At 38.0% G+C, this 12,071-nt stretch overlaps 1 protein-coding gene across 3 annotated transcripts in view; it reads left to right on the top strand.

Annotated features, from left to right (window-relative positions):
- Positions 1–2,923: 2,923 nt before the first annotated feature.
- The window catches only part of slc4a5a (solute carrier family 4 member 5a), a 36,005-nt gene continuing 26,857 nt past the window's right edge, over positions 2,924–12,071 (top strand). For all 3 annotated transcript variants that reach the window (XM_085474599.1, XM_085474600.1, XM_085474601.1), the window contains exons 1-4: positions 2,924–2,981; positions 3,826–4,038; positions 6,043–6,172; positions 8,720–8,880. In XM_085474599.1, coding sequence (XP_085330725.1) covers positions 2,924–2,981; positions 3,826–4,038; positions 6,043–6,172; positions 8,720–8,880 — 562 coding nt within the window. The remainder of the gene's footprint in view (positions 2,982–3,825; positions 4,039–6,042; positions 6,173–8,719; positions 8,881–12,071) is intronic.

The following is a 12,071-nucleotide window of genomic DNA, read 5'->3' on the forward strand; positions in this document are numbered from 1 at the left end:
CTCCACTAGCATGTTTTCATTGATGCTTCCCCACAAGCAGCCAAACTCTTTTCTTCTTTTGCTTACTCCAGCTGACAACTAACCCAGGTAGGCTTTAGTATGTTTTTTCTTACTATATTACTTACTTTTCTTACTATTCTTGTTGTTGTTGTTTTTCTTTTCTCTTTACCCACCATTGATTTATCTTGTTGCCTGAGCAGTACTGTGTCATTTTCTCAGCCTATTGAGTCACAGATGACATTTAGTCTCTGTTTTTCCCATCCTTGGCTCCAGGCCTAACATATGTAAATTAAACCAGCAGTGTCAGTAATGCGGGGAGTTTGGAGAACTGTGGTATCTGAAACTAGAATTCTGTCATCTTCAGCTCTGTGTGACAGTTTTGATCATGTCTAAGGAAGTCACACGAGTAGTGTGTGATCAGTGGCTCTTAAAACATTTTTGCTTTATTCCCACAAGACACTGGTCTGTTCTAAAGGGAAATAAAGTTTCATAAACAGTCTTTGAAAAACAAGCTAATGACATGTGGAATCATTCTTTAAGCTTGCTGAGGCACTAATGAGCCCCACTTATCCAAAGTACTCGGATCCCGTCTCAATTGATCTATAGGCACAAATTTAACACACACTCCCCGATATTAGAAATCATACTTACAATGTTAATGAGCAAAGCAAGAATTCAATGTGTGAGTGACTGGTGTGTACTGTATGTGCCTGTTTCTTAATGTTTATCTTTTGCTTGTGAATGTACTGATGTGTAACAAATTAGAGACTGCAGTTATGTCAGTGAAATCATACTACCTTTTTCCTCATTAAAAGTAATTAAACACTTGTCACTGAAGTGAAAAACTGTCACTTTCAAAATTATTTTTCCAGTTTCCTCAATTTCCTCCAGATTAAGTTCACTGGACCAGATACATTATTCCACCGCAATCAAAAGATCAACGCTTATTGAACCAAATCCAAATTTGGCCTACAGAGACTTGGCAGAGCACTCTGTCCCATGTGCACGCTTATGTACGAGTATGTTTCATGTCTCTATCAAGTGACATGGGGTGTTTGGAAGCAGGGAGAGCCTATCGATCAGCTGGTGGGGGGGAGCGAGTGTTGCGCCTGCAGCTCTCGCTCCATCTGCCCACTGGGTGTGAAGGACACTGATGTGACAGCGCTAATTACAGAGGCAGGAAGCCAGCGCTATAAACATTCACAGCAGCAACTCAAGCGGGCTCTGCCTGGCTAAACCCCACCCTCCACCAGCCACTTTACACCACTCATCCCTCAGGGCGGATTGTATTTCAAGAGTTCTATGTGAAATGAGGCATTATCTGCAAATTCCCATTCAAAGAAATATTGCTGTAGAAATCAGATGTGTGTAAAACAGAAACGTCTGTGACAAACACTAAAAAATGCATGATTACGTTCATCGTTGATGTTTTTGGTTTGTTTGCCTTTTTTGTTATTCATTTGCTGCCAATTAACGGTCTTACATTTTGGTAAAAAAAACAGTAAAACAGGAATCTAAATTTATGTAAATCTAATTTCAGGTATTTGTATTTGTCTTTTGAGGACAAGAAGTCTGGTTTAAGTCATGGACAAAGTCCCGGTAGATACATGTGTGCTCTGAGTACCTTTTCAGTAAGCAGTCAAGAAAGATTATTTAATTTTACTCTCTATTATGACTAGAATAATATATACATAAGTATGTTTCCTATTAAACCTTGAATAAGCAAGATAGTTGTGCCATCACTGGACAAATAATCAATAATATTCCTTCACTGGATAATGAGTTAAGCAGAGGGTATAGACCTCTGGGCTTTGAATACTGAGGGAAACCGAACATCATCAACAGCTTAGTTTTAGTGATGAAGAAGCACATGCCCATTCTCATCTGGTGATTGGGGCTTTGATGGGGGGGGATAGAAATATATATTTATTTCCACAACTCCCTTCGTCCAACCCTCTCTTTAGAAATTTCTGATTATTTCAACTTTAAATTGTAATTATGGCTGTCTTAATACAGCATCAGCTCTAATGTTTAGGTTCCGAGGATAGTAGATTTTACTTTATTTTTTACATTTAACCAGTAATACTATTTAATAATAGTTTTCTTTTCAGCTGTAAAAAAATATTAACATATTATTAACCCAGCAAACGTATCTGTTGATGCTGAAAGAGCCTTTGCTCCATTGAGCTTAAGGAAACTGAAGAATGGGGCAATGCCTTCATATTAAGTTCATATTAAGTTACATTGTTACATTGTAACTATAAAAATTCCCTACTCGCCCCTGTGGGCGGTCAATCCTTCAAGCTCGGGTCCTCTACCAGAGGCCTGGGAGCTTGAGGGTCCTGCGCAGTATCTTAGCTGTTCCTAGGACTGCGCTCTTCTGGACAGAGATCTCCGATTGGTTTCCTCAAACAAATGTTGACCGTGAAGCTGAAAACTGTAATTATTCTGTAATTACTGAGTTTCATTCACAGCCTGCAACTGGAGTACTTTAAATAATACCATCAATGTATAAAGGAAAGCCCACCCTCAACACCCACCAACAGGAACAAGCTGCCTTTAAGCTCAGCTGGTGGCATCCAATGCCACGTGTGTTACCCTCTCATTTATTTTAATTATGCTCTATTCTATCGACTTGGCCACCCTTTAATTATTTTGCCATTGATCCGCACAGTGACTCAATAAGCAGGTCAGTGAACAGGAGCGGCTTCGGCTGCTGCCGCAGGCTTCGTTCTCAGATATGGAGCAACAGCCAACATACACACGTGCACATATGTACAGAGGGGACAGTGCCATCTTAGGTTTCGATTAAAAAAGGGAACCCGAGAGATAAATATGTGCGCACTTTTACACTGTGCATTACACAGCAAACACACACAGTCTGCCTAGAGTGTCTTGTCACTCTCTCTTCCTCTTTAGCAGGATGGAGCATGGAGACCGAGGGATGGGAGTCTCTCACCTTCGCTACGAGGATGAGGAGGGTGAGTGTGTGTGTACCTGTGTGCTATCCATGTATTGGATCTATCACACACTGGCCCCATGAGCTTATAAAAATGGGAAAGCCATTCTACCCATTTTAGATTTTTATGTTACCATGACAGATCACACTAACTTCTAATTTTCAATTTCTTTTTAATTTTTTCTGAGAGCCTGTGTGGGTGACTGTTGTTAATGTGCTGCAAATGAGCAGTGTGTGTGTGTGTGTATTTTGGGGGGTCTTTGGGGAGTTGTTGTATGCATGTTTGTGTAGCTTTACACTAAGCAGCAGCTCGGCAGGTTCTTTATCCAAACATCAAATATTGGCTTGTGTCTCCCTGTAGTTTAGTAATTCCATCTGGAGTTGTGTGTGCAGTTAGTGCAATTAGTTTTACAGCACTATTCAAATTGCCAGCAGATGATCAAACTCACATCATCCAGGATTTTGCTGCAAAATGGAGGTTGTGCAAGCCAAGCTACGAGACTGTGACTGTCAATAGGCCTAATTTTCTTTATTTCTGTGTCAACAGTGACAAATCGCAACATGCTGCAGTTGTTAATAACCACACAAGAGCTGCGAAACATAATTTATTCTGTTCGTTATAGTAGTTTAACATTCATTAAAACACTCCTGAGTATGAGGGATTAATGAAAAATCTCATTAGGTAATCTGCCAGTGTTGCTGGCTGTCAGTCAACCAATTCAGAGCTGTTCATTTAGCATTCACTGCAACCGCCTGTGTTACAGAAATCTGTTCTAAATGACACCTGTTCTTAAAAATTATTGCCACCTTCTGTATATCTGGAACTCTCCAATCTATGACCAAGAACTGTATATATTTGTCCACAGATCATCAGTCCATCTACATTGGTGTGCCAGTAGCTCGAAGATATCGACGTAAACGCAGGCGAAGGCGTTCTAGTCAAGAGGGTAGTGATATGGATAGAGACAGACATTACAGCCACCACAGACACCAGGAGCATGATCGGTACACAGAGATAGATATGGAGGAGGGACTCATGGATTCAGCAGAGCAAAGTCTCCAAGACATCAACCGTACAAGTAAGTCAGCGGTGAGAGACATGACATGACTTGTGACATGTCTTGTCTGTCAAACACCAGTCTGGAAAGGTGCTTTTGTCACACTGAAAGAGAAAGAGCCTGAACTCTTCTGTTGAGGGCTGGAGTCTACTAATTTCATGTCAGATGTTTAATGATTCTAGGCAGCTCTAACCAATCAATGAAAACGACATTTTTCACCCTTTGTGAGACAGCTTTATTAAATCATGGGAAACAAGACTGTTGTTGTCATTGTGACATACTTTGATGTCACCTTTGCACTGAAGAAACACATTTTTAACATGAAACATGAAGTTTATTGGAGGTTTCCTTATGCTACAGTCCCACTAGGGAAATAGTGATTACCGATTGTCGTTCATTGCAAACATGTGCAATGAACTATTCATTTTTTTAATGACTGCTTCAAAGCTGAGGCCAGGTCTGTGACCATTCACAATCAGCTGCCACTTACAAAGTGACCTCAGGTCTCAAGAAGGCTATAACAATGTAACAATAACATGGAGTCAGTCTGCTATCAGTTTGCAATTGTATGTCGTCAGGTTGCAATCCTTTTTTCCCTTTTGTTTTTATTGTTTTTTAATCTTTTAAGTTGACCCAGCTTAATAGGAGAAGCACTCCTGAAAAGCCAGAGTGCTCCTTGTTGCTGAAATAACAGTCTGCTCCTCCAGCTCTCTCTGAGCCTTTCATGTGAAACAATTTCATGTGCTCTTTCAGAAATTGCTTTAGTTACGTCTCATATATATAACTCATTTTCTGCACATTGGTGTCTTTTATTTGAACATTTAAAAATAGCCTTTCATATTGCTTCCTCCCAGCATTTTTAACAAAGAACAGCAGGAGTCCGAGACACAGCCTGAGAGTGGCTACCTTCTGTTTCAGGTTTGAGTAATAAGTAGTTTGGCAGAACACTGCTGTTGTGGCTTTCAAAACTTTTTCCAGGAAAGTTGCCCACTCTCTTAAATCAGTATGGTGCCATCAGTGGAAAGGCAGCAGAGGTGTTTACTTTGCCTTGATTGTATGCTTACATCAACACAACCTTTTGGAATCCACGTGCCACCTCTGTACATGGTGGTCAGCTGGAGGACAAGAACATGGACAAAGACGTACAACAAAACAATGAGAGAAAATAGTAATCCATTACTTAGAATTAAGGAAGTCGTACTCTACATCAAACAGCAAATGTTGGAGGGTAGAATGCCGAAAGATATTTAAGTCAAATGTAGTAGTTATCAATAGAAACTTCAATAATATTGATCAATGGTAGTTTAAAAGACAAAGCTTGTTGATTTTAATTACAGTCTATAGGTTTGCAGCCCTATTCACAGCTGGCAACTCATTACCCCAAAACCCCACGCATGAACACAGAGTCCTGCTCAATCTCCCTGCAGATACAATGATACAATGGATTGGAAGCACAGTAGAGTTGTGAATGACTAACTGTAATCAGGCAGCACTGAGTGATCCAGGCTTCAGTATGACAGTCATTACTGCTGGGACAGCAGATGAAAATAACAGAATGATTATGCTCAAAATATGGTGACAATTAAAATATTTAAAGTGAAAACTTTGGTTGCACTTTACAGATTGAAATGTCAATTTCAGTGTTTGATTCAACTACTAAGGAAATGCACTATTGTAGCTGCAGTGGAAGAGAAACTGACAATATGGAAAAGATTGTAATTAAGTATTAGCTGAAACCAGTAACTTGACTGTAAAACAAGTGATTACAAAAGCAAGTCTAAATGGAGGGTTCTACTTTTGTAAATGATGCCATGTTTTTATGGATGGTCATTTTGCTGTAAAGAAATCAGCCACACAAACTCGCTTTGTGTAGCAGATTTAATGAAGACAAAACAAAGGTACAAAAAAAAAAAATCTGTAAAACAACGGTCGCATGTTTTAGGTGAATTTTTTGCAAGATCCTCGGGTATTTTAAAGCAAATACAAATTCTAATAATGTCGAAAACATCCTTTCCTTCCATCAAGTGTCTCCAGCGGCAGAGCGGCTACGTTACATCCTAAATGAAGACGATGACATGCCGACACCAACGCTCTTCACTGAGATGGACACTCTACAGAGAGAAGGAGACGAGCTAGAGTGGAAGGAGTCTGCCAGGTGGATGACACTCAAACAGACAACAGAGGGAAAATATAAAACAAATTGTGTGCTTTTCCTGGTTGGCTGGTTTAGAATGTCTTCTTGTAAAAAAAAAAAAAAAAAGCGACTGCGACATAAAATGAAGGACAATTTTCCAGCTGCATGGTTTATAGCTTGTTTAAAGTGTATTCAGCACTAGAATTTTGTTGGGATGGAATTTCAGAGGAACAACATTTCAAAATTAGAAAACTGGAAAAGAAAATATGTTGAAATCATGATTGAATTTACCTTCTTGAACACAGCTCTCTGGGTTCGCATAAAATTGCCGTTCTTGTTCATGGAGGTGGTTTAAATTGCATATTGTGCTTTCTAAATTGTGCTTGCTAAGGTGTCAGGTAAATCATCAGTAAAGTAAAGCATGATTGGGCCTGTGCACCTTTATGCAAGACCAGGCTCTTAGGAGTTTTTACTGCAGGTTTGCATTAGACAAAGGAGTTATATATCACTTCCATTGTCCACTATCTGTTGTTAGAGAACATCTAGTGCATGAGTCTGTGTATCATGGTTAGAGCACACTATGGAAATTTCATGGACTGGAAGCATGTAGTTTCCATATATGCTTGATTAGGTCGTGACTTATCAATCATATATGGTTGCAATGAATATATGGGAACGTTTATGTTATAACAACTTATTTTTTATGTTACTCCAATATTATGGCAGCAGTGTTCAACACAAAAGTCAAAATCTTAATATCTTTGCATTGCAAATCTTGCACAAATGTCACAGACCAAATTTAAATGTGCTGTAGTGAATAAATGTCAAAGAAGAGATTCTCCAGTTCAGTGGCTACAAATAGCAAAAATGCAGTCGTGTTAGTCTGGAACACTGTGTGAAACATGGATTTAGCTACGGTGACATCAACTGTTGATATGTGATGTCCTATTTTGACGCCTCAAGATTTTGGTTTTAGAAGAACTTTGTGACAAGGAGATTCTAGTGGTGAAACCAATGAGCATACCCTAAGTATTTATCCTTTTTTTAAAAAACTTAATATGATCAAGATTTACAAAACAGCCTTAATTTTTGTATTTCATATGTCCCAGAATGAAGCTATAACATGATCATGATTGACATATGGTTTTTAAATTCATTCAGGCATATCTGGGAGGAAACCAGCAGCCAGTAACCTGTTTGTGTCTCCTGTTTAACCAGTAGTCTGCTGTGCATCGACTCACAATCACAAACAAATAAAAGATCATTTTTTAGAGTCCTTGTTAAATCTCAGCCCAAACACACCTTTACATGCTTCTCAGATCATCTATGACAGCGGTCCCCAACCTTTTTGCGCCACAGACAAGTTTGTGCCCGACAATATTTTCACGGACCGGCCTTTAATGTGTTGCGGATAAATACAACAAAATAAAACGAGTACCGGGACCGAAAAAAGAAGATTTATTCATAACACACGTGAAAAGACCCAGGAAAACCGAGTTAATGAAAAAAACGATAACAAAATAACGCTAAAAACCGATAAAAACCCTGAAAACCATAAATTTCACACCCGAGTCTCAAGTCTCGCAGCCCGGTACCAAACGACTCACGAACAGGTACCGGTCCGTGGCCCGGGGGTTGGGGACCGCTGATCTATGATGATTGAAGCTGCTTTTAGGTCTCATGTGGGGCAAGATACAGAAAGAACTAATCTGGACAGGGAAGAAGTATTGCTAACAATAAGGAATGGGAATTTTATGTACTAATTAGAATATTCACAGAAGTCATCTTGCTGTATTTGCATTCTGCTTAGAATCACATTCAATTAGAATTTCAACTTCTCAAAATTACATTATAGAGTCACCAAAAAGAAACTGGTATCTGTAATTGGTAGTACTACTGCTCTACCTATTAAATGTTAAAAAGCATTTCAATATTAGGTCAGCATATCTGAAAAGAGTATGCTAATCAGAGCGACATATCTTAAATACGGTAACTCATCAGAAATGATTATGCTAATTAAGGCAGTAAAATATTGTTATCAAGGACACCATGAGCCCTTGTAATGAAGTGTACGGTGTGAGCTGCTAAAAAATCAGACTAATGGTGTTCTATAAATTTATAGCACTAATAACAGCGTTAAGCAAATAGAGGCTTGGATCTAGGATAGTGATGTTGCTCAGTACTGATTATTACTTAAGTAGTTAGTACTGCTCCGAGAGACTCCTGCTAAATGAAAATAACTTGCAAAAACCAATGACATATACTAAGCAGTGGCCCTGTTGAGTTTTCTTTCTTTTTTCTTTCTTTCTTTCTTTCTTTCTTTCTTTCTTTCTTTCTTTCTTTTTAATAATTGTTTTGGGCTTTTTTAGCCTTTTGTTGTTATTTGATGGTGGAGAGAAGACAGGAACGCTGGGGAAAAACCAGAGTAATGTCATGTAGTAATTGGCCTCAAGTAGGATTTGAACACTAGTCTCTGCATTAACCATTAATCAGCACCCCAGACATGAAATTTTAGGTAAATTGTATTCTCACCTATTCTGTCTCTCTGCATGTTCTTGCTGCCTTTAGGTGGGTGAAGTTCGAGGAAAAGGTAGAGGAGGGAGGGGAAAGGTGGAGTAAACCCCATGTGTCCACACTGTCCCTGCACAGTCTTTTTGAGCTCAGGACATGTCTCCAGACAGGAACAGTGCTGCTGGATTTGGACGGCTACTCGCTGCCTCAAATAGTTGGTGAGATATTCACATTTATAACTGCACGTCTTTATGTGTGAATAAGCAGTCAGAATTCACTGTTTTCAATAAGTGCGCTGCAAGCCTAGCAGCTCTTTAGCTATTTGGTATTTTTTATGTTTTGGGGGGGTTTTGCAACATATTTTATATTTGTAACCATTTAGCTAACATAATTAAGCTAACAATCATGTTAGCTAAATATATTATACTCCATTTCCACATAAGTAATAAAACAACAAATACATTAATAATACGTGAATAATAGAAGTATATCAAAATATCAGTATGTAATTTTAGTAAGTTATGAAACAGCTGTACTTTATAAAATGAAACATTGTTTGAGTTGCTTTTGCTAAACAAACTGATTGGTGATTCATTTTAACACCTATACCTGGCTTTCTCTGCTATGACATTTTTGTAAAATATATATTAGTTAACCCTCTATAGACACCCTCTTTATTGAGGTTTTGCAGTCACACAACTACTCACATGTATGTGATGGCAAGTGAGTTAGAGACTAGAGACTGGTCTGCAACCATCTGGCAACCACTGGTTAGGAAGAAAAAAATATTTATTACATGACTAGTTGGCATGTGGTTGGTAAAGGTTGATGCCAGTTCCTGTAAGATCAATTGCTTAATCCCCAAACGCACAGGTCCAGACACGGGTCAGTGATCTCCTGGCAACCACCAGTCATTAAATGTGTATTTCCTGACCGGTTGGCGAAAGCCTTCTTATGACCATCTTAGTCACTAACAGATTGGTGTTGATACTGACACCCGATAACTTCCTTTAACTATTATTTTAGCACAAACTAGTGCCACAGTAACATTACCTACAGCTGTAAATTGCTTTATCATTTTCCCTTGCTTTATGAATAACCCTGCATCATGACCTTTTTCATCTTTCCCTTTTGCATATCCAAAAGCTCAAAGTATAGCTACAAATGCATTAGTATGGAGTCAATAAAGTATAAAAAAAATACAGTTAAAGACAAGAAAAAAATCAATGAGTAAATGTATTGTTTGCCAGTTCTCAGTAAAAATCAATGCTTAATAAACTGCAGGAACATTTTCTAGCACATATCAGATCTTTTTATATTTCCTTAATTTTCCACTCGCTGGTCAAGTGATTGATAAGATTGTTTTAAAAGTGGTGCTCCGATATTCAAAACCAGGTCACATTTTTCTCAGTAGTAGTTTGTTGTAGATGGTTATTGATATTTTTAACGATTTTGTATAGTATAGATGTACCTTTATCCTTCTACATAGCCTGAATTTAGATAAGCTTTCTTTTCTCTAAGTATTCTCCGGGAATAGTTCTCCAGGCTTCGTGAAGTAGACTCCAAAGCTCTTTGGATGTTGGCTGCATTTTGTTTCATTACATGTCATGATGATTCCACACTGCTTCAGTAATGTTGAGGACTCTGAGGAAGTTCTGTTGTGTCTTTTTGTGTTCAAGTATGCCTTTACTGCATTGGCAGTGTGTTGGGGATCATTGTCATGCTGGAAAATGAAGCAGCTGCTAATCACATCCTTTCTAGGTAGCATAGCATAGTGGATCATAATCTGATTAATTGTAATTCCATCAGTTTTGCTGACAGACCCTCCACAATGTTAATGCTTCACAATAATGAATGTTTAATATGTTTTTAAATTGCATTTTTCTTATGTAACTTGACATACCTCAGCCTTTATTCCCTGTTTCTATTTGTTAAAAATGGCTTCTTGTCAATCTCCCTTCCACTGAGACCATTTCTGATAAAGCTTCAGTGAATTGCAGATCTATCAGCTGAGTGTCTCCTGTGTCAGGTCTTTGTTGGATTTATTGCAATTTGTTCAGGACATGACTTTAGATACTGTTCAGCTCTGTTGTAGATAGTTGTTTTGGCCTGTAACTTCTTATTTTATATATTTATAGAAGAATAATCTATAAATGAATAAATACTGTAATAAAGCTAATAAATATCAAATATTTATTATATATACAATGTTTTCAGCTAATAGCTCTTTGGGATTCACCTTGTGTTTGCAAAAATTGGATTTTATGCCTGTCAAACTGTTTTAGCTTTGGAATTTTTCATAAATTCAACCAAAGAAATGGGAACAAACAAATAGTGACAGGCTGCTAGTAACAAACATAGATTCATCCCTTGAGTTAGGTCTGTTACCTAACTATTAGTGAAGTCTTTTTTATGCCTGAATTCAAAATTAAGTGTTAGATGACTTAGCTAAGAAAAAAAACATTCTTGTTAAAATGGTCAGATACATAGACTGGGCTGAAAATGAGTGAAAAAGCAGACAATGGTTGAAGGGAAAAAACAGAGAACTATTGCCCAAGACAATTTTAAAATTAAAGGAGGAAGTAACCAAGTAAAACAGTCTGGCTTCTCTGAAGCAAAATGTAAAGAAGTGCCCACTCAAGATTATTGCACAGTACAGCATAGAAATCGTAGTTTCCTGAATATTTTTTCTTTACCATTTTCTGTGTTAAAGAGTTGGTGTGTTTCTGAAATTTTAAACACATTACTGGCCAAAATCTTTCTTCTTGTATCAATTTGTGTGATCTGGACCAACAGAAGACAACAAATTCACATGACACCACTTTTTATTTTGCGTCTCATACAAATTCATTTTAAGCTGTCCTTGTGTCATTTCACAATATTTTATCTCTGTATTCCCCAAGACATAACCTTAAATTACCCACACAGATAGATAAAAATGTCTTGTCAGTGGTGGTGAAGGCAGTAGCACACTTGACCCTGAATCACAGTGGCGCTGGTCCATTGTGCTGTCCTGTCCTCTTCAAATGTGATTTGATCTTGTTCTGAAATGATTACTTCACTTCCTTCCAAGGTGCTATTAATATATCTGGGTTTTCTGTCTAGAGCTCAAATGCAGCAGGTTTGTGTGCTTTTTAGCACACTGTGATTTTTTAAATGAGCAAACGGTGAATGATTTTGACTAATTCGTTCTTGTCTTCTGCTTTGTATGAATATAATCTTTAATTAATTTGATCTCCTTGTTCATGCACAATAGCTGTCAGCCTTTCTCTCACTATGATAAAAAGCATCCTGCTGTTCATTTAATTGAACTTTTATGCAACTGCAGAGTCAGACAATTTTTATAGGGTTGATCAGGCTGAGACCATTGGTTTAATTTGGGTGGCACAGAAGCTGACGTCTTGTTAAT

Source organism: Copadichromis virginalis, linkage group LG12, assembly GCF_057382275.1.
Source record: "Copadichromis virginalis isolate Kocher_CV1m ecotype Utaka linkage group LG12, C_Virginalis_male_GT1.1, whole genome shotgun sequence".
Taxonomy (NCBI): domain Eukaryota; kingdom Metazoa; phylum Chordata; class Actinopteri; order Cichliformes; family Cichlidae; genus Copadichromis; species Copadichromis virginalis.